Raw genomic sequence first — 20911 nt, forward strand, 5'->3', positions numbered from 1 at the left:
TGGTTTTAAAAAACTGCGGTGAAAAGAAAAAAACAAAAAGAAAGTTGTGCATCAAGGGGATGGAGAAATTAATTTGTATGTATTTGATGTACTCTAAGGTGTAAAATAGTGCCTTGTACTTTGCAGTGTAAATACCTCTGACGTTCATGCACATTGTAGCAGACATTTAGGGAACATTTCGCCAGCCTTCGAGTCTCGTAGGGAATTTTGCTTCGAGACTATTTTTATGGCTCCCAAAGGTTTGGAATGCATCACTCAAAGAGGTGCGGGGTTAACGAGGGGTTAATATTGTTCTCGGCTACGACGTCGCCTTTAGCCATGCTGAATTGAGTGACAGCCTGGAGAGGGGGCCGTGGACACCTGCGAAATTCCTTCCAGAAGGCTTTGCTTCTTTCATCCGCTGGCAACTGGTTCGTCTCTAGCAAATGGGGTTAAGGTAAATCGGAGCTCGCTTGCTGCTTTATCCAGGTGCTAGCCTCTCTCGTCAGCAGTCTGGTGGGCTGGATCCGGGTCACGAGGGCGCAACAGCAGTTACAACTGGAGCACTGAAACTACAGGTCCCGACGTGCGTCTGGCTGAAGGCTGTCCTTGTGCCTTGGAGTCAGTGTACGCCCCCGCAGTCGCAGAGAGGATAAACAGAAGGGCACCTCCTAGTTTGTAGCTATTTATAGACGTGCCTCCCTTATGAAGAAGTGTAGAAGAGAGGTCCTTGTATTGGAGGAAAAAATACAAATAAAAGCAAGGCAATAGATTGGAGCACACAGTGGCGTCTGGTCTTCACTTAAGGAAACTATTAATACAAAAATAAACGCAGAGGAAAAATGTTTTCTTAAAATAACACTGGCTCTTTCCGAAGCACAGGAAGTCTTGGAGCAAAGAAAACATCAACCCTTGTGCTGCGGTTACTCGAGGCAGATACAAGGTTTTCTCCAGATCGGACTTCAGTTTGAACAATGGGCGCATTGGAACATGTTCAGCATTTTCACAATGGTTACAATCTTACGTCGTTTTCTTTCAGCCTAAACTGGCCACGGACCAGTGGTTGAAGAGGCTCTGAGTTTTGCAAGGATATAAGAAATGAACATTGAAACGAGTTCCTTAAAGGGTTAACAAGCAGGAAGTGGGATAAGGGAGGGGGTGGCAAATGGTGTGCACGTTTGCGGCCGCTTTGATGTCCTCAGTGGCCGCGCGGCTCACTGAGGACATCAAAGCAGCCGTGAAAGTGATCACGCAGTGCTTTTCAGGCTGCCAAATGGTGCGCGCGCCCGGCGCACATGCACTGTATTTGGAGGCCTGAAAAGCACTCGTTTGCACTTCCAGATCCCCCTTTTACAAAAGCTCTCGCGAGAGCAGCGCTAAAGCGCTGGCTCAGGCGAGACCTAAAAAGACACAAACTGAGAAATGTCACTTAAATAAACTGCTCCGAGAACAAGAAGCCCGGTGCGGTATCCCATAAAAAACATTTGTATGTGGAATTTCCAGTTGGTGAAACTAATCAAATGGACATGGGCGAGTGGGTCCACAAAACCCACTAAAAAACAGCCGCAAGTAGACCAGGTACTTTTGGGGCATTTAATACGTGCCAAAACCAGCACGAGGTTTTACTCTGTTTTATTTAAAAGGACGTTCCCTATAAAGGATCCAGCGGCCCTAAGGAATTAAGCAGACACAAGTGGGGTATTTGCATGCGCCTGAACGCCTGCGTGCGAAGCGCTTTACTAACATGGCCCCTACAGTGGTTTGGGGTAATAATCCAAAGGTTTTGGTGGATGGGGTGACTACTAATTACCGGGCGGAAGATTGGGGGGGGGGGGGGGGGGTAAAATTAAACACTGTTCCCTTCCGCAGGTTACGGCGAAAACAAAAAACACTGACATTTTTAACTGGTGAGAAAAAAACAATTATTTTTCTCCCCATTCAATGGTAGTTGCTTTTGCAGGTTAATTCCGGATTTTCTCCATTGAGGTGCGCGCCCCGTGTTGGTCTTTTCGGCACCCCTTCCTCAGACACTCTCTCTCCCCCCCCCCTCCCCGCGCTGTAAAGCACCGGTTCACAACAGTTTTGTTGGATTTCGTGGTTTTTATCTATAAAATAGCACACATTTTTTTCTGAAACACTGCATAATGTTTAGCCTCTTAATTTTTTATGTGCACAGTCCCTGGATTTGCCTACCTATGGCAAACCCACTCGCACCAACATGCACAATGATATCAATCTCCAAGCTTAAACACAAGCAGTCACTAGCAGAGCCCACTCGCTGTGACTATACCAGATGAACAAAAACTCCAAGTACAGGCGATATTTGTCAAGAAGAGAGCCCACTCACCGTGACGGTATTATGCTCAATTAAGGCACCACGCAATACTTGAACCAAGGCAGGCAATCAGGAATGCAACGCTCATTTGAGCGTACGCAATGTGGATAGTACTACGAAACAGAAATGGCCAGCGCGGGGCTTACATAACCATGTCAGTTAATGGTGCATGTGAACCCTTATCATACCGCTGACCGGCCTTTGTAAACTGCCTCGACAACTTTCCAGCACATTCTGCTCAGCCGTCGCTCCGCTGAAGAGCACAATAACGAGTGGTAAACAGTATGGCGGGCCTGGGGTTATCATGGGACTTGAAGTCTCACATGCTCGTATTTTATTTTACAGGAATACAAGAAAAATTAAAAGCATGTTATCCAAGTTAAAAGAATAATAATCTAGCTGCTTTGATGTAAAAAAATTCTGCAAATTTGTAATTATGATTCACATAGGACATTTTAGATACAATTAAAGTTAATGTCCCCTATTTAAAATGTATTACTGATTTTATCAACCTAGGAACGATGAGACTTGTTAACCCTGCTGGGATTGAAACCATTGTCCTGCAAATTACACAGCTTTTAGCAGCGAGCATTTAAAGATGTGTATGTTGTCTTTTTTGTATAGGGAATTAATGACCCCCTGTACCATTGTAAGCTACCTTGGCAGAAAGCACAAGTGATATAGAAAATTTGGTGGCTGAATTGCGCCTAGTTGGCCATTTGACAAGATCAGTCTTTGTGGCGGCTTCACCTTACTCCTGCATGGCAGCCTCACCTCACTCTTCCATGACTGCCATACCTCACTCCGCAGTGTCACTTCACTCCTCCATAACAGCCACAGCTCACTTGCCCTTGCGGCCTCACTTCCATGGCGGCCTCAGCTTACTCCTCCTTGGCAGCTTTACACCTCACTAGGTCCGCTTCACCTCACTCATCCATAACGACCACTGATCGCTCGCCCTCGCGGCCTCACTCTTCCATGGCAGCCCATGGCTGCGACTCAGCGCTTTCCGCGGAGTCAGCCTCTGTGACAGCCCCGGTATATTACTCAGGCGCTGCGAGCTTCTCATGGGAGCACGGAATTAAAGTTATATTTTACGGTCCTACGCTTTATGTTTCATTAAAAGTTTAGTGGCGGCGGCTCCCCTGCTGCCTTAGTCTGAGCTCCCAGCTTTGAAATCCCCAGTTTTTGATGTGCGTTCGCTTCCTACGCACGTGGAAATTGACCGTTTAATTGCGTGGGATCAGAGGGTAAGGATGGGGGATAGAGCAGTGCCACTCATGAGACCTCTCTGCATTCAAACAACAAGTGTGCACCCTCAGGGACAGGACCTTATTGAAAATATATTGGATTTAAAAACTTACTCAAATGCCCCCAAAGTTAAACACGAGGCCGTGGGTAGGGCTGCCGTCCGCCTGCAGATCGGACAGCCCCAGATCATCTCTCACCAGACTGTTACAGGGCACAGCAGTCGGCACTCCAGTCCCACCTCCAGCACGGACTCTCCAGGCCGACCTGGAGAGCACAGCTTCTTCATAGGGCCCCTCGGCATTCAGCGCACCGTTCGTGCAGTATTTGCAAGCAGGTGCGCTTGCACTTCATACACGTATGCAGTGCTGCCACGGGCCACTAGTGCTGCGGAGCCGCCACTTCCCCCAAAATAGTGCAACCTGGGGAACACTGCGCCCCCGCTACGCCACTGACTGGCAGCACACTAGCTATATTAATAAAATGTAAAGCATATTTTTAAGAAGAGATACCTCACTGAGGCACAGCTTACTTTGCAAGGAGGCTAGGAGTGGCAATTGTATGGGCTGCTCGATGAGCGATGTGCTAGTGAGGGCTGCTGTCTCCTCTATCCTAATGTGGATACTAAGAGACCAGCCAAACTGATAAATGCTGTAAAATATGGTATGGTTAATCACCGAGACAGTACACAATCCACACAGAAGAAAACGTGAGAAATTCAGAAGTCTCATCTCGATTCATTTGTGCCAGACAGTATCCAAGCGAGACTGATTTTTTAAGCCAAAAATTGCATTTGTTTGCTGTCTTGCTCACCTGAATTTACCTCTGCTGCAATAGAAGTCAATGGGGAGAATACATTTCCCAGATATTTTTTCAATCTTTCCTTTTTTTAAATGTTGGCATGTATGCATTTGTTCATTTATCCCATGTCAAGCATGAGTAGCTCGGCCAGTTATTTCTCTTCCCATTACGTTCTGGTACTCATTGTCTTGATGCTCTCACTATAAAGAGGAAACTACATTTCCCTGAAAACAAGCACAGCTAGCGATACAGTTTCATTCAGGCGTCACATGAAGCCTGCAAAAGTCACAAAAACAATTGTAAAGATAGGATGGGCGCACATTCTTAGACAGCCTGGCAGCTACGTGCTTAGTACTTGTACCTCATCCAGGGAACTCTTCATAATGCGCGCAGTACACACTGGATTCCCAAAGATCTAAATGCCGCTCAAGGATCGTGCATGGGCTCACGAAAGGATTTAGGTTTCTGGATAAGTTATTCAACCTACTCTATTGACTGCTGGCCATTTTGGTCTGTTGGATGCGCGTGCAGGCAGGGGCTAGTGGCAGTTGTAGTTTATGAAGGTTTGTGGCCAAACAGTTGGAGTGCGCAGCAGGAAACAGAAGTAGAAATAGGTGGGATCTGCATGTAGAGTGCATTGCCGAGATAAGGAGACAGCAGCCATTTTGAAATGGTGCTCGCTCCACATGCACTGAAAACGTGCGATTCCGATGTGTACATTTCTGTCTTTTTTTTTTTTTTAGATAACACATTCCAGTTTTATTTAGTAAACAAATTCTGAATGGAGTTACGTTTTCAGTAGTTCAAAATTACGCATGCGTATTCTCCAAACCTTTATATTTAAATGTTTGCGTTATGGGATAGTTGTCTTGTTAATTTGTTATGCCTGGAGGTTTCCCAAAGATGAAACTACGATGCCCATCACACTGATAAAGTAATCCACAAGCCGCCAGCATATGTACTGACAACCACCACGAGCAGTATCCACGCCACCTGCAACTGAGGAAGGGGGCCAGGATTCATGTGGTTCTCTGGGGACAGCCGCCTAGATTATTAGGAAGACTCCCTTCCTCTTTTCTATTGGAAACCACCCAGGGAGGAGGGAAGTACTGCCGGTGGCAAAAAAGATCACATTACTGCATCTGCAGTGGGAAAGTAGTAACAGGGTTGGGGTTTGGGAGGAGACTGCTTGTGAAAACAGTAGCAATCGTAGGGCATGCTCAAAGACTAAAAGTAGCCACCAAAACAGGAGCAGTGGAAGGACACAAGTACTTGGTCTATGCTTGAGGGGAGGGGGGGCAAAAAAAAAAAAATTACTGACACAAGAGACTTTAGAACAGACAAATAGTAAGCCGATGGACGGGCTGAAGCCCACAGAGTTCACAACAGGTCTCAAAGAGACAGCAAATATACTACCTAGCCAAGACTTTTTTTTTTTTTTTTTAAACATGCTCCATGACATTGCCAGCATAGCGGTTACATTTTTTTTCCTTTAGCTATGTTGCATGGCAGCCCGAGCTGCTGTGCCAAAAAATAAAAACACACAAGTATGGGAGTGCGGGGGTTTTGCACACAGGTAACTACTTCCAATTCATCTATTTATTGCCTGTATAATGAAGAAAACACGAAATTTGAGATTAACAAATTACATTTAGTATTATACTGTATGTACATTAACCAATTGAGTTACAGAACACACCTATAAAAGTTTTTGAAGTTGTGGGATTACAGTATTTCTTTTTTGCATGCAATAGTGCTTCGAAGTTACAAATAGCAGTTCGTGCTGTTTTGTATGTGCTAGTGCTCCGAAATTATAAAATTATCTGCCCTTTACAATGTGCCCAAATAAATGAAACACGAGGTAAATAATTGCTGCCTCTTATGAGTGAAGCCAAGATGAAGTAAAGCTTTCAGATCAGTTTATCCCAGAGGTTGCAAGCAGACTGCAGCCTAGTCAAGCTCCTGCGGAGTCATGATTTGGTTTCATTTTCCCAGTGCGGTTTTCCTGCTATAATTGCAGTCTTGTACAGAAGGGTTAGGGTCAAGCTCTCTGGAAGTTGCTTGACAGCATAAATGCTGCCAAAGCAGATGCTCCTATGGACATAAAGGAATGTCACTACACTGACTACCTGAACCAAGCGCATGAACTTACAAATAAGGTCCACTCCTTAGGCCCTTACAGGACTTGGATTTAAAATGTATTTATTAGTGAACTACTCGAGACCAGTCACACTTATTAGGACCATATAGAAGCTAAATGTACACAATCATTGGTACACTAGCAGAACACAGAACGATCTTGGTTAGCCCTTCACTGGAAACGTCATAGACTGGACAACTAACGAGAGCAAAATCATTTGCACTCCGGTTCCATTTTAAAAACACCACATTTAAGAAGCATTCAACTAATCCCCTCGTTTGGGTCAGCCATCTGCCCAGCAACAATCCCCACCTTTGATAAATAAGCAATGCCTTGTTTGAATGCTGCAAAGCAACTCAGTCCCACACAACACAGGGCCAAAATGTTTTTGTAAGAATAAAGCATTTTATAAGCCATTCTTTAGTGACACGGCCTTAACTTGTGCCTGTTGCGGCTAATCAGTTACTACGCCACCATAACAAACAGAGCACATGACGAGCACTCCAAGAAGCTAAACCTCTTCAAGGACAAGAACGTATTTGTTTACAGACTCAACGCATGAAGACTCGTGGTGCACAGAAACCACTTACATGAAGAAGCCAAGGTCTGGCACCAAGACTCACATTTGCCCATGTGTTTAGCTGGTCTTTTATTTCCAATACTCAAATATGTGCGATATTTTGTGTGCCATTCATACAATCAATATCGGATATTCTAGGGGGAAGGTACTCAAGGATTGTGCTTTAAAGACCAACGAAGTGGCGCTTTCAATTAAGGTTCAGCTCCCCTCTAGGGGCCAGAAGAGACAGTCAACTCCTTAACAGAGGTTATTTAAATGGTTAAACTTGGTGATCAAGTTTATCAAAATGATCAAGCCATTAATGTGCTTCTTTACATCTGGCTTACAATATCTTAGCCCGCGCTTATGGTCACCTACAAATAACGTAGAGAACATTATGAAGCTGGGAAACAGGGTAGCTTCAAATCCTTGCATTTTACAATTAGATTCATTGAAGCACTTTTTAGGTCTCGCCTGACCCAGCGCATGCGCTGGTCTGGTGAGACTTTGAGAGGGCTCCAAAAAGTGCTACCAGGACAGCCTGGAGCTACAGTGCATGTGCGCGGGCGCTGGACCGCGATTACTTTCACGGCCACACTAATGTTTGATCGCGATCACTTTCGCGGCCGCATGGCCGCTTGGCATAGCCTATAGGTCTCGCTTTTGGGACCTTATAAGTGTTTAGTTATGCAAATGTTGCATGGCTAAACACTTATATAAGGTCCGAAAGGCGAGACCTATTGGCTATGCCAATGCTGGTTTTAAAGGGGGCCTCGAAACGGGTCTCCATCGGGCTCGGTTCTGTTCCCTGGCATAGGCCGTCTGTTCTTTTCCAGACAGCAGGCACATCGATGTGCGTGTGCTCACTTCTCACTAGGGAAAAAGTTAAGGCATGATGTCATGCCGGGCGAGCGTTGAAGAGGAAGGGAAATACTTTAGAGTCGTTCTCTCTGGATTTCACTCCTCTTTTTGAAATTCAGGAGCAGCAACATTGTTGTGGTGTCACCAGGGCTTTAAGTGGAAGCTTTTTCAATACTATATACATGCCCTAGCTGCTGCTTATTAATATTATGCAACTAACAACCATCGACAAAACCAATAGACTTGTTGGTATGATGGTACTTATTGTATCATGTATCTGGATGCAATGACAAACAGCAAAATACAAGTCGGGCAGCACACTACGCCAAGCATAGACTATGTGTTTTAAGCCACGCCCTTAATTACATTGCCCACGCCCCTGGGTCAACCCCCCCCCCCGTTTTTTCATCCAATTTAAAACCCTGCTTTCTGTAATCTTGGCAGTACTGCGGTGAGATAGTTTCAACTTCGCTGCCCGCATGCCAAAGACTGAAAATGCAACATTCCTAATCGGACGGATACAGAGGAAAAGAACACATTGTTCCGTTTTAATTCATCGTGCGCAAGCCCGATCTTCTTGGCCTTGAAACTTTAACACGTGCGCGTACATTTTTGTCCAACATGCCTCAGGCAGGCAGTCACGAGGCTGCTAAATTCCTCAACTGATTTCGCAATTGCAAGCATTCGTTTTGACAAAGATTTTGGAGAGGCAGTCTGTTTGGCGAGGGATAAGCGAATAGTGAGGAGTTAGTGTGTGGATGCTTTTAAAAACAAGGACCGCTACCAAACTGGAGGGTTAAATGAGTCCAAGCATGCAGTCACACTACCTTGAAAAAGGTCTCAATTTTGGGCGGGTAAAACTTGTATCCTTCCTTCACACCAGGATTTCTCTTCAGGAAAGAGCCAGTCGCAATTCTTCTGCACACCCATTCAATTGGGATCATTTCACAATGGGCCGCAATGAATGCAGTGCCACTGTGCTGCCGCACAAAGGCGCTCTTGATTCCTACAAAGAAAAACAAACTCTTATTTTAGATTAATGCAAGTGATGAGAAAATATAAGCTCAAATAACCGGTATTCAAATATGTATTTTATTATCTAGCCTACAGGTTCACAGAACAGCTAAATGGCAGGTGTGCAGACTGGTTGAAAGACCTACACGACTAAAGAGACAGCTTGCCAGAAATCAGGAGAAGCATGCAACCTTAAAGCCTCCTAAACACTGTGTATTCCGATTCTAAACGACAAAAGAAAACAATTTCGGGAAATGCCAAACTAACCAAATCGCAAGTGTGTGTCTATGGTGGAAATAAAGCAACGGAACTGCCTTCATCTGTTCCCATCATCATGACAGTCTTCCAGATTATGTAAAAAGTCACAGCACTTAGCCCTGGAACTACACATGCACCTTAAGCAGTCAAGATTAGTGTTAAGAGATTGGTACATCGGTTATAATTTGGCAACATTTTTTTAAAGAATCAAAGTAAGCAATCTGCTTCTGTCAGGAAACCGCTGCATACTATAATTTAAGTGCTACGGGGAAGATTCGCCTTTGCACAGAAAAGGTGCTTTCCATCGAAGAGGACGTGCCACGCCTCCAGAACACACTGTAGAACGCATCCAGGCACTACAGCATGAAGCGACAGCAGTGCCAACGGACTGGTCCTCAACAGAATCTGCAGAATCCAAGCTGCAGTTCAGGACTCGTTTGGAAGCCTCAAAGCTATCGCCATCAAATCGGACGATGTCAACGCCTGTGTTCCAGAAGATTTGCAAGCACCAGTCCTACAATATCGCTAAGAAATAAGAGGGCTGAACACAAACGAGCCGCACTTATTGCAAACCCCTCTGACCCCCGAGCTAATAGTCAAATACTATTGTTTAACACAGTATTTTTTTTCTTTTTAAAAAGGAGTCTATAGAAAGTGTTTCTCTTGCTGGGTATATATATATATATATATATATATATATACACACACATACATACATACATACACACACACACACACATACGATGCAAGCAGCAGAACACTTACCGGCCTCCTGGAGCAGCTTGAATATGCAGCTCGTAGTCTTATTGGAGATGAGGGCTTTTCCTTCCAGCTGGTCTTTTTTAGCCGCATTCCCCGCCGTGATCTGGTCCTTGGACTGCATCAACACATAGCCTGGCAGCTCGGGCAGCTCATACACCTCCTTAGTCTTTCCTTCATTCAGTCTCTTACCAAGCTTCAACTCTGCATAAAGAAAAACAAATGGCACTACTAAACTGGCGTTTCGGTTATTAAATAAGGAAAAAAAAAAAAAAAAAAAAAAAAGCAGGACCTTAAAGTAGGTTATAATTAAAGACTCAATCTCCATGTTACACGGAGAACTTCGAACAATCACATTTCTTCTTAAACCTCCTCTGCGTATCTACAACAGCAGTCTGTGCCTTTATTTTAGGTGTAAAGGCTCTAAACACAAACAAATGTCACATTAGACAAGCAAGGCCTGCAGAAACCAAAGAGCCTACTTTTTACCCACATGGAAAATGCGGATTAACAATTAACGGTTTAGCCTGACATTACAGCTTTAGTTGCCCGGCAGAAGTCTTGTAACAATACACATAAAGTGCATCTTGAGTTAAGTCCCCTTTACCTACTGGCTGGTTTGGATTAGCGCACTTCAGCCTAGGGTGCAACACAAAAATAGGGCCCACCTACACAATGTGAAGAGGGGCCGCGATATAGATACACACCAGATATTCACTGCCTTTGGCCTGAATAGGGGCCTCCTCAAATGGTTAAGGGCTCCTGAAGGGTCAGTTCCCACCCCTCCACTTGCCCCAGGGGCTTGTGTTACGCCCCTGCTTTAGTTACTGACCAAGACAGGTAATCAGATGTTGGATCAACAGAAAAGAGTATTCATCCATCATGTTGTATCGTTAAAATCATCATAACGCTGCCTAGGCACGGCTTTCATTGCAGTGTTTGCTACCAGGAACACATACAGAAGCTGGCAACAACTGTTTTGTGAAGCCATTTTATAAAGAAAGATTGCCCCACTACAGTGCCATTTCTGTTCACGGTGAAAAATTAAATGGTTTGTCTGAACACGTTTAACAAGGAGTTACATTTGTGAGTAGTGTTTCCCTTACGCGTGTGTTTTTTCCCCCCCTAATGTTCTATACATTTAAATAAGGCAGCCGTGCCAATCAGTCTTTACCAATATTTTGTTTCCATTTTCCGGAATTGCTCACGTTGATTTAGTGCATACTCGCAAGGCGCATGATGTAGACAGAACATAACACGGAGGCAGTGACTAGAATACTTCAGGTTTATTTCTCATAGCTCGTAACATCAGCGCGCCTCATCCTTCAGCCAGCAGCTGTTCCACCGACAGGACGCGCGCGCACCGTTCACTTTCGAACATTGGCATTCCCTGCATTCCACGGAGGCGCGCGGCCGCAGCGACAGGAAGATCCCAACAGCGTACTTCCCATGGTACTTGGAGGGTGCAAGTTTGGGTTTGCCTCACAAGGGTTGTAGGTTGAGGACTGCCACGGTGCAAGGCTGACTTCTTTCAGTCACTTCAAACAGTAAACAAATCTTTGACAGCAGTGTCTCTCAGCTACAAAGAATACCTTCACTATGATGCTCAGAATATGGGTGCATCATATTCGGACACCAGGCACATGAAGGATAATGCAGCATCATTTAGTACGTTCAGTGCATACGAGAATTGATGTCAATTTCTGAACTCTGCCTGTACTTGCATGACAGAGGACATTCTTCTACCAACAAGAGTTCAATCTAAATCAATGCGTTAAATAAAACTAAAGAAGTTTGTGGGCATCAAGAGCGCTTAACACAATCTGTCGCTGGAAGATTTGCTATTTTATTTGCTTTGTGTATCTGACAGTAGTAATGCGTGCTTCAGAAGGAAACTTCAAGTAATATGGCCAAACATTATGGTGGTCCCTTGCCCGTGTAGCCTGATGCACATATGCAACAGGTGTTACTGCTAAAAAAGTCAAACCAGAAAGGAGTCCCTGTTCATCCCTTAGTGACATGCTGTGGCAGAAAGTCAATCCCAGGGATGGCATAACATGTTTCCTCGATGTCACGGACTGGTTTGCTGTATTTGGTATTACCTTCGTGTAGAATGTCCAGTTCTTTAGGCTGTCAAATAAAAGCTGTCCGCTCACGCTGGTTCAAAGAAAAAAATAAGCCTACTAAGTGTTATTACTGTGCGACGTCACCAGGTGATGCATTAGCTGGATTATCTTGCAATAAATAGCTTACTTCTTTGTCCTTTATTTCACATGTCATCTCTGCAGTCTCCCTTGCTGGTTTGAGGTGTACAATTGCAAGCCATAGAGTAGGTGACTGAACAAGGGTCACCTTACTTAATTTGGGCTGTTCAAGTGCAGTTTAATTATTTCAACTATTGTACAAAAACGAAAGGAGATTGCTGTTGCTGGGGTTTTCAACATTTAAGGGGTGAGGATCCTTTAATAAAAATTGAGATTACAGGGTCCCACTATCCACCACCCACTGCTTTCAAGGGACGAAAAAGCCATGATAACCCTCACTTAGATGTGGTCAGATAAATGCAGATCCGATCAGACACTAGTTAAAAGGAAAAAAAAAAAAAAAGTTGGAATATTGGGGTATCATTTTCTTCCTGTTAACACTTTAGCAGGGCACCACAAAAAAATTACTGAGAGCACCAGAAGGTAATATATAAAGGACATACAAATGCAGAATACAAGAAAAAAACGCAGCTACAGGTCTGGTCAGGCTATAGGCGAATGAGTTTTCCAAATGTCAAAAAGTTGGAGGTCAAGGGATCAAGAGACCGTGCCCAGTCGAGTCAAATTGGTATTTCACATCCTCAATGCAGACAATGCACATAATGGAGGTAAAGTCTGCAGATGTACTGTGAAGTCGCTTTAACTGGGAAGACCAACACAGGTTTTTTTCCTTTGTTTAAGCGTTAAATAGACTAAAGTCATGATTTAAAATGTCTATTTCTGCTCAACAAGGAGTACAACTATCAAGATCAAAAAGACAAAGTTGATATTGGTTACTTTATGAAAGCTCAAAGACAAAAAGGCCTGTACGATCAGTTAATGAGTCATTCAAAGCATCTATTTTAGTAAAGTGATGCCAGTTTTACAGGGAGAAGAAGTATGGTAGAAACAAATCTTTTTTCCAACCAAATGAAAGATTTAAGGAGCAAACAATAATGGGTCCACAGAAGACCAAATATAGACAACAAAAACTTTCATAGATAACCTGTACACACCCCACTCACTACCTTGGAATGAATTTGGATATAGTTTGAGAAAATCCATTTGGCTACGGCGGTCCATGCATGCAGATGTAGTCCTACATTTGAAAGGTTTTGCCATAAAGCAAATATGCATTAGCAAAGCCAATCAGCCTCACCTTTAACATGCGTCGGAATAGCCATTAGCCAACATTAGCTTGCTGTATGGCAAAGGCCATTCAAAAGAAAAATGCCATTCCAAGAGCTCAGGCCACTGCTATTAGCTTTGCAAGTGGTTGTGCCACATTCATACAAGCACTGGCAAATACATTATGTGTGAGGAGTGTGGGTGGCTGGGAGGGTGCACAAGAGGGAGTGGGGAGGGGCAAGAGAGCCTAATACAAGTAGGGGATTGGAGAAGAAAGAAATCGGAGAGAGCACAAGGGATAGACTCTAGACAGGAAATGTATGGGGGGGGGGGGAAGAGAAGCACTCAAGGGAGCGAGCTGAAACATGTACTTTAAGTGCTGAAGGAAAAAGAAAAAATTTCCCTAACATGTGAGCGTGGGAGGACACAAGTCAAACAAACAAAATAACCATAGAGAGGCTATGTTCCTGGGGAGGGACAAACCAAAAGCGAAGGACAAGCCATTGAATAAGTATTAAACAAATGAGTGACAGCCTACAAAAGGCACGTAACGGGCAGGGTGTAAGCCTAGAGTAAATTCAACAGTCTTTCACAACCAAATACCTTAAGCTGTCTGGTGAATAAGAAAAATAGTTTTTTTATTTTTTTATTTTTTTAAAACAAGTGACAGCAAAGCCAGTTCTGCTCATCCCACATCTAAAGCATACCCAAACTACATTACATATGTATTTGCACATATCCTTCCCCACTAACTTCTACCTCTAATAACTGCAGTAAAATATTATGAATCACTTAACTAATGTAGGTAATTATGCGCTGTATTTTTAGGCACATCTTACTTGGATTTTTAATGCAACACCAAAAACTTAAATGTGCACAACCCATTCCTGTGAGTCAATCAGCTATCCCTAACCACAATGCATTGCCACGGCTGCACTAGAGTGGTTGAGTCCTTACTATTATATATGGAATTTTATCTGTTGGCACAGGAATGTCCCCCTGCATGGTCTACATTCTTATAACCCCTAACCAGAGTGGCCAACTGCTCTAGCCCAACACTAATCTAGTGCGCGGGAATAGGCTTACTGCTGGATACGAGTGAGGATCTGCACCCGTCCTGTGACCTGAAGCGATGCACCAAGGATGCCCCTCATTGCACTGGCCGTGGAATGCTGTCACTTCTGGATGGAGTACACAGTAATGGTGGCAGGGTACCATGTTCTGTTAATTCACAGTTGTGTTCAGATCTTAATTCTGCATCACTGCAGTGGAGGCCTAGTAGTCTATTTGTGCTTCTATGCTCTAACCCAGAACCTAGCACTAACACCCCAAATGCACGTTGTGCATATTTATGTGGCCTGCATGATGCATGCATTGTGTGCATGATTAAGTCAGAGGCCTGTGGGCTCCATTCTGATGCGCCTTTGCACACTAGATTGAGGGGAGGTACTTTTAACTAGACAGTGGGAGTATATTGCTGGACGGGGGAGACTTCGCTATTGGAGTGGGAGATAATGTTTCTTTAGTGGTTTGATTAGGCAGTTTGCTGAGAGGGGCTGCCGATTAGTCTTTCTGTAGACATTTGGTAGAGATTGGGGTGAAGAGTGGGATTGCAGTCTTCGCTGTTGCTCACACCTCCATCTGCTGTACGTGATCCAGACTAGAGACTACCTTGCTGTGAGGTACATCACTCGACAAACTATGTTGGGAGAACAGCCTGGAAAGGATACCTTAAAGGAGAACTGGTGCAAACAAGTTCAGAGGGTTTAGACAGCGGATCCACATCTACAGTCTCCTTTGACTGTATAAAAGACGTACCCAACTTGTTATTCCAAGTTCTCTGAAACCAAGGAGGGGAGTGCTCCACAAGTATTTAACTGACTGCTGTGCAATCATTGCCGATGTCTGCCTGAGCGCCAACTTCCCAAAGGCAGAGATCAACTTAGTCTTGCTTAGCTGGAGTGGGCTGCTCATCTGACCCGAAACACCTAGAAGCCCCCTGCCTTCTGAGAGAATGAAGAAGTCTGGCAATCCTGCAGGAGAGCATGTTAAGTGGGAGCCATGTGTAGTGAGTCCCTGGTCCTAGTGGCGTCCCAGAGGAAGGTGGATAGAGGATAGCAATTTGTGCGCACCAGGTCGGCAGCTCTCCTATTCGTAGTTCCAAACCGAACTGCGAAATCATGGCTGTATGCAGTGCTGCAGACAAAGCCTGCAATTGTGACTGATCTCTGCCCCTGACCTAAACAACTTCAGGCACTGAAACCAAGTGTGCGCCACTGACTCAAAGAATGCCAACTGTGCTGCTGTAATAATCCAAATTGTGGTTGCCCTCAGTTGCTACACATCTGAAGGCTGATGCTAGCCCATGTGTTGCTTGACCCAAAGAGACAGAGGCCCAGTCTGAAGCACTTTCACCTGAGGAGTCTAGTGCCCTGTAGCCAGGCCAGTGTGAAGTTCAGCACTCGGAAGCTTACCCAAGTGTGGCTGTGACCAGATACGCCTATGTGGGATCAATACCGCTCCAGGTTACTTATTTTCATGACTTGGGTCTCCCATATCTGCTCCCACTATCGATCTTCAGGCACATCCTTGCTACAGCTGGAAGCCAAATAAGAACAATGGGCTCACCCTCCCAGAAGCGGACAGGCTGTGAGCTGCCATTGGCTGGTTGCTTTCTGACACCTTGATGACTTCAGAACTTAATGACGAGAGAATGACTGCATAAACTTATCGCGTTAACAATTCACAAGGGGGTTAATCTGCACTGAAGCCTAAATACATGTAATTGCTACTATTCCTGCAAAGGAGAACTGCCAAGACCAGCAGTGAGGGCCCTGGGGTGATGAACTTGATAGCTGACAGATACTGAGACCCCCAGTTTACTAAACTGTACAATGCCTTACTGCGAGTGTAGTATTTAGTTTTGTGTGTTTTAAAGTCGTTTTCAAAAGTAAAACATCAGGTTGGGCAATTAGTTATTGCGCTTCTGTGCGAATGCCGAGCACAGAGCTTGAGTGCCCCCATACCGCTGAGAAGGCAGCGACTGCTCACATCACTACAACTGAGAGCCAAATGCATAGAGGTTTATGCTTGGCCAGTTCGCAGCAGGTCAGAATCGCAGACATCAGATTTAAACAACCCAAACCGCAAAGGTTAAAGTCCATTAGTCCCGGCTTGCCCAGTGACTCACCGAAAGGGGTCAAATACAAAAATAAAGGGGGGGATGGCATCTTGGGTGTCCCATCTGTGGGTTTCAGGCAAAAGGGTGGCACTGAAGAGATCTAGGAGGACAAGAGGCATCACTTCATCTTGTGAAAGACAATTTAACTAAAACCTAGCTTTTCAAAACAGCCACAGATAACCTGCAAGCCTCATCTTACTTTTATATACAATACAGGCACTTGCATAAATGACCAGAGCTTTCACGTTTGCTGCTCTTCATTGGGTGCTTAAGTACTACGCCTTCCATTCTGGACAGCAACTGAAATGTCAATGAGCCGAACATCACCATGGAGAATGGTCTCTCCAGCAAGTAAGCAAGTATCCGGCCTCAGAAAGCTGAAGTCTATTGACATTCCAAATCACAGGTCCACATTTTGAACAGAGGTTATGCAAGTATCAAAAAGATTAGGAGCTTTAAGAGTTACTGAACACTGGTCACAAAGAAGAAAAAGAAAAAAAAATTATAAAAAAGTGATTAGTTCGTGGAAGCAGAAATCTGCAAGTCAAAAAAAATGCCAAAATTGACCAGAGTCAGTTAAACATTTAACCATATAAAGTATTCCATTATGGCCCAGCTACAACAGGTCAAATGGACCTGGAAGTACAAATCTTGAAAAGAAAATTCCCCAACGAAACTGGAGCACAAAACTGCAAGTTACAAGTACTTGGAGCCATTCTCCCTTTAAGGCAGAAAGGAGAAATAAAAGCCTTAGAAATGTCTTCATTTAGCTTGTAAGCTGAAATATCCTATTGCCAAAGTCTTAAGTCTCTCCATGAATGTAAATAAGATACTGCCTTTCAAAAAAAAAAAAAGTTGCAAACAAAGAGATAAATTCATCTCAAAAAAGGAATACTTTTTGAAGGTCACACTGGAGGCATCTACAAAGAACGATTGTACCACAGCAAACTTCAGCCATTTAATTTGGATTTTGTGGGGGGAAGCGTAGCATATTGCATACAAACGGTTGCAAGAGACATCAATGGGTTTATTGAACTGGTTTAATTCTAGGTTAACATGAAAAACGTCAGCAGTTCTGCTTATATAAGCTGTTCATGTTAATCTGTCAGACATAAATAAATAGGTCCTGCTATACATTACCTGCATTAATAAACTCTGGAACAAAAGTACTAAAGTGTAGCATAACAAACACTTAATGACTTACTTTCGAACCAGTCGTACTTGTAATAAAACTCACTATAGCATAAAAACATTTCCCCGGGCTGAAAAGCTATTCCAAACGTTTTTTCCAAAAAAAGGCTAAACCTTCCAGTTAGGTTAAGTTTAATAAGTCAAAACATTTCCTGCTATTTTTAGCTGTAGGCTTTTTTTGGCAGAAGAGTGGTATCCCAGTTGCTGGAAGCAAAGCATTTCCAATATGGCACTGGGGGAGGAGGAGTCGAGGAAATTCTAGCAAACAAACTAGCAGCTCACTTAAGAAGGAACCCGTGAGAAGACGTGATCACCAGAACGGTATCAGTTCACCACACAACTGATGGGGCTACTATGAGGATTGGTCTGCCTGCTGTGTCTCACCAAACCACAGTTGAATGAATATTTGACCATGTGTGCTGTCAGCGTACCTCTTCAGAAGCCTTTGTAATGCAGAACAAACATGTTAAGACATTAAGAAAATTGTATATTAAACAGGATTAAAGCACAACTTTGGCTGTGTTGGTATTCCTTGGCACTTTAGACATTCAGCTGCATTATACACAAGTCAGTAAAAGTATAAACAAACATCCATAAAAAGCTTATAGCGCTTCAATACCTTAAGAGGCACAACATTCTGAGCAGTAAAAACCACCATGACGAGCAAACATTATCAAAATATAATTCATGATACAGACCTGCAGTAGTCACCATTTTTGAGGGAAAACGGCAAGCCTAAAGGGCATAAAAGAGAAAAACTACAATTACACAATATACTGTATGGCAGGTGGGTAACCGAGAGTCACAGCAAAATTTCTTCAGTGGAACCTATAGCGGCAGCACGCATTTGCTGCTCGCTCTGCACGGCATGTGGTAAGAGTATGCAGTGGAAACCCCGACCATGTTTTCAATTGGCTAGTGTCATCGTCTTTCGTAAATGCAGCCTTCTGATTATGAGGCTGGTTAGTCCCTCCTTATTATAGCCAGTCATTTGTACCCTCCCATGGCTACTGGCCCCTTTACTCGAGTGTTACACTGTACGGTATGCGTTATTTAGACTGAGCGCTACTTTGTCTTTGCCTTCTCGCCCCCCCCCCCCTCCCATGTTGTCCGCGATGCAATGCAATAGGTCTCGCGTAAATGTGAGTCCAATTGCACTGCAAAGGCTTGGTTTTTTTTTAGTGTTTGGTCGAGTGATGCCTTCTGTTCGGGGGGGGGGGGGAAGAGGGGTGGAGAAGAGTGCGCTGCTGAGAATAGGCGATAAATTCCTGGTTAAACCCAACCGCATCAATGGAGGGAGAGGGAAGGTTTTTAGTATTTAACTCGGGCAGACAGAATCCAAACCTAGTTCTAGGACACCCCCGCGCCGCACGGCCACCAGCTGCCGCGTGTGCCTCCCTGCCTAACTGCCTCGCTGCCGCCGCGTGACCACGCCCCCTCCTTCGAGCGGCGTGGTCCGTGCTCGCCGCTTCTCACCCTGGTGTCATCGTTGGTAGAATTGTTGTAATTGTTGTAAATTGTGTATTTTTACTTCTGTATTGCCTGTTTCTCTGTTTGCGGTCCGTGTAGCTGCCCTCCGTCTTCCCTTCCTGCTTCCCGCCACCGTTGCCTTTCTCACGGAGACCTGGATGAACGCCTCTTCAGCGCCCGCCATCGCCATCCCTGAGGGCTACAAGATCACCCGGAGGGACCGCACCGCCAACCAGATGGGAGGAGGCATCGCCATCATCCACAGGAACACCATCCGTATCACGACCAGCACCGACAACTCCCTAACCACCGCCGAACACCTGCACTTCCAGATCCACACCGACCCGAAGACCACCCTCAGAGGCACCCTGATCTACCGACCCCCGGGACCACGCACCCAATTCAGCGAGGACATCCCCGACTTAGTCAGCCCGCATGCCCTCCCCTCCGCTGACTACATCCTCCTGGGGGACCTCAACTTCCACCTGGAGAACAACAACGACCGCAACACCAGCACCCGGCTCTACTACCTCGCCAACCTTGGACTCAAGCAGCTGGTGTCCACCCCCACCCACCTCGCCGGACACACTCGACGCCGTCTTCTCATCCAGCACAGACATCGCCTTCAGCCACGCCACAGAACTTCACTGGACGGACCACAGCTGTGTCCACTTCACCTTCAAAAGAACGGCGATCCACCACCACCAGCAACAGGTTGCCCGTAGAAGCTGGAACAAGATCACAGCCGACCAGCTCACCGCCTCCCTGAGCCAGCACCCTCCTGCCAGCTCAGCGAACCCCAGCCAGGCCGCTGAAAACCTCACGAAGTGGATCAGCAACTGCGCGGACGAACGCGCCCCTCTGAGGACCCCGCCCAGCAGACCCGGCAGCAAGAAGGCCCCATGGTTCACCGACGAACTCAAGAGCTCCAAGAAGAACTGCCGAGCCCTCGAGAAAGTCTGGAGAAGGGAACCAACACCGGACAACATGACAACCCTCGCCACCCGGAAGCACCACCAACTGATCCGCGCCGCCAAGAAAACTGCATTCGAAGACCGGCTGGACAACAACGCACACAACTGCAAAGAACTCTTCAACATCGTGCAAGAGCTCTCCAACCCCAGCGCAGGAAACAACGACATCACCCCATCGCAAGACCTCTGCAACTCCCTCGCCTCCTACTTCCACAACAAGATCGCAGACATACACAACAGCTTCAGCATTCATCCGACGCACGCCACGACCACAGCAACGCCGCCCACCACCACCCTCCGCGCCTGGACTCCGATCAGCACCGAAGACACCGTCCGCATGATGAATTCCGTCCACTCCGGATCTCCGACCGACCCCTGCCCTCACCACGTCTTCAACAAGGCACACGCTGTCATCGCACCCCACCTGCGGGACATTATCAACACCTCCTTCGACACCGGCACCTTCCCCGAGAGCTGGAAGCACGCAGAACTCAGCGCTCTACTCAAGAAACCCACTGCGGACCCCACCGAACTCAAGAATTACCGCCCCATCTCGCTCCTCCCGTTTCCAGCCAAAGTCATTGAGAACACCGTCAACAAGCAGCTGGCCGCCTTCCTCGAGACAAATGGATCCCTCGACCCTTCACAGTCTGGCTTCCGAGCCAACCACAGCACCGAGACCGCCCTCATCGCTGCCACCGACGACATCAGAGCCCTGATGGACAACGGAGACACCGCGGCCCTCATCCTCCTAGACCTCTCCGCGGCAT

At 45.5% G+C, this 20911-nt stretch overlaps 1 protein-coding gene across 2 annotated transcripts in view; it reads right to left on the bottom strand.

Moving 5' to 3' along the window:
- PAICS (phosphoribosylaminoimidazole carboxylase and phosphoribosylaminoimidazolesuccinocarboxamide synthase) overlaps positions 1 to 20911 on the bottom strand; it is a 417483-nt gene that overhangs the window by 46011 nt on the left and 350561 nt on the right. For both annotated transcript variants that reach the window (XM_085642046.1, XM_085642047.1), the window contains 3 exons: positions 18396 to 18432; positions 9961 to 10158; positions 8751 to 8929 (listed from right to left, as the gene is read on the bottom strand). In XM_085642046.1, coding sequence (XP_085498172.1) covers positions 8751 to 8929; positions 9961 to 10158; positions 18396 to 18432 — 414 coding nt within the window. The remainder of the gene's footprint in view (positions 1 to 8750; positions 8930 to 9960; positions 10159 to 18395; positions 18433 to 20911) is intronic.

This window comes from Triturus cristatus, chromosome 2_2 (genome assembly GCF_964204655.1).
Source record: "Triturus cristatus chromosome 2_2, aTriCri1.1, whole genome shotgun sequence".
NCBI lineage: Eukaryota > Metazoa > Chordata > Amphibia > Caudata > Salamandridae > Triturus > Triturus cristatus.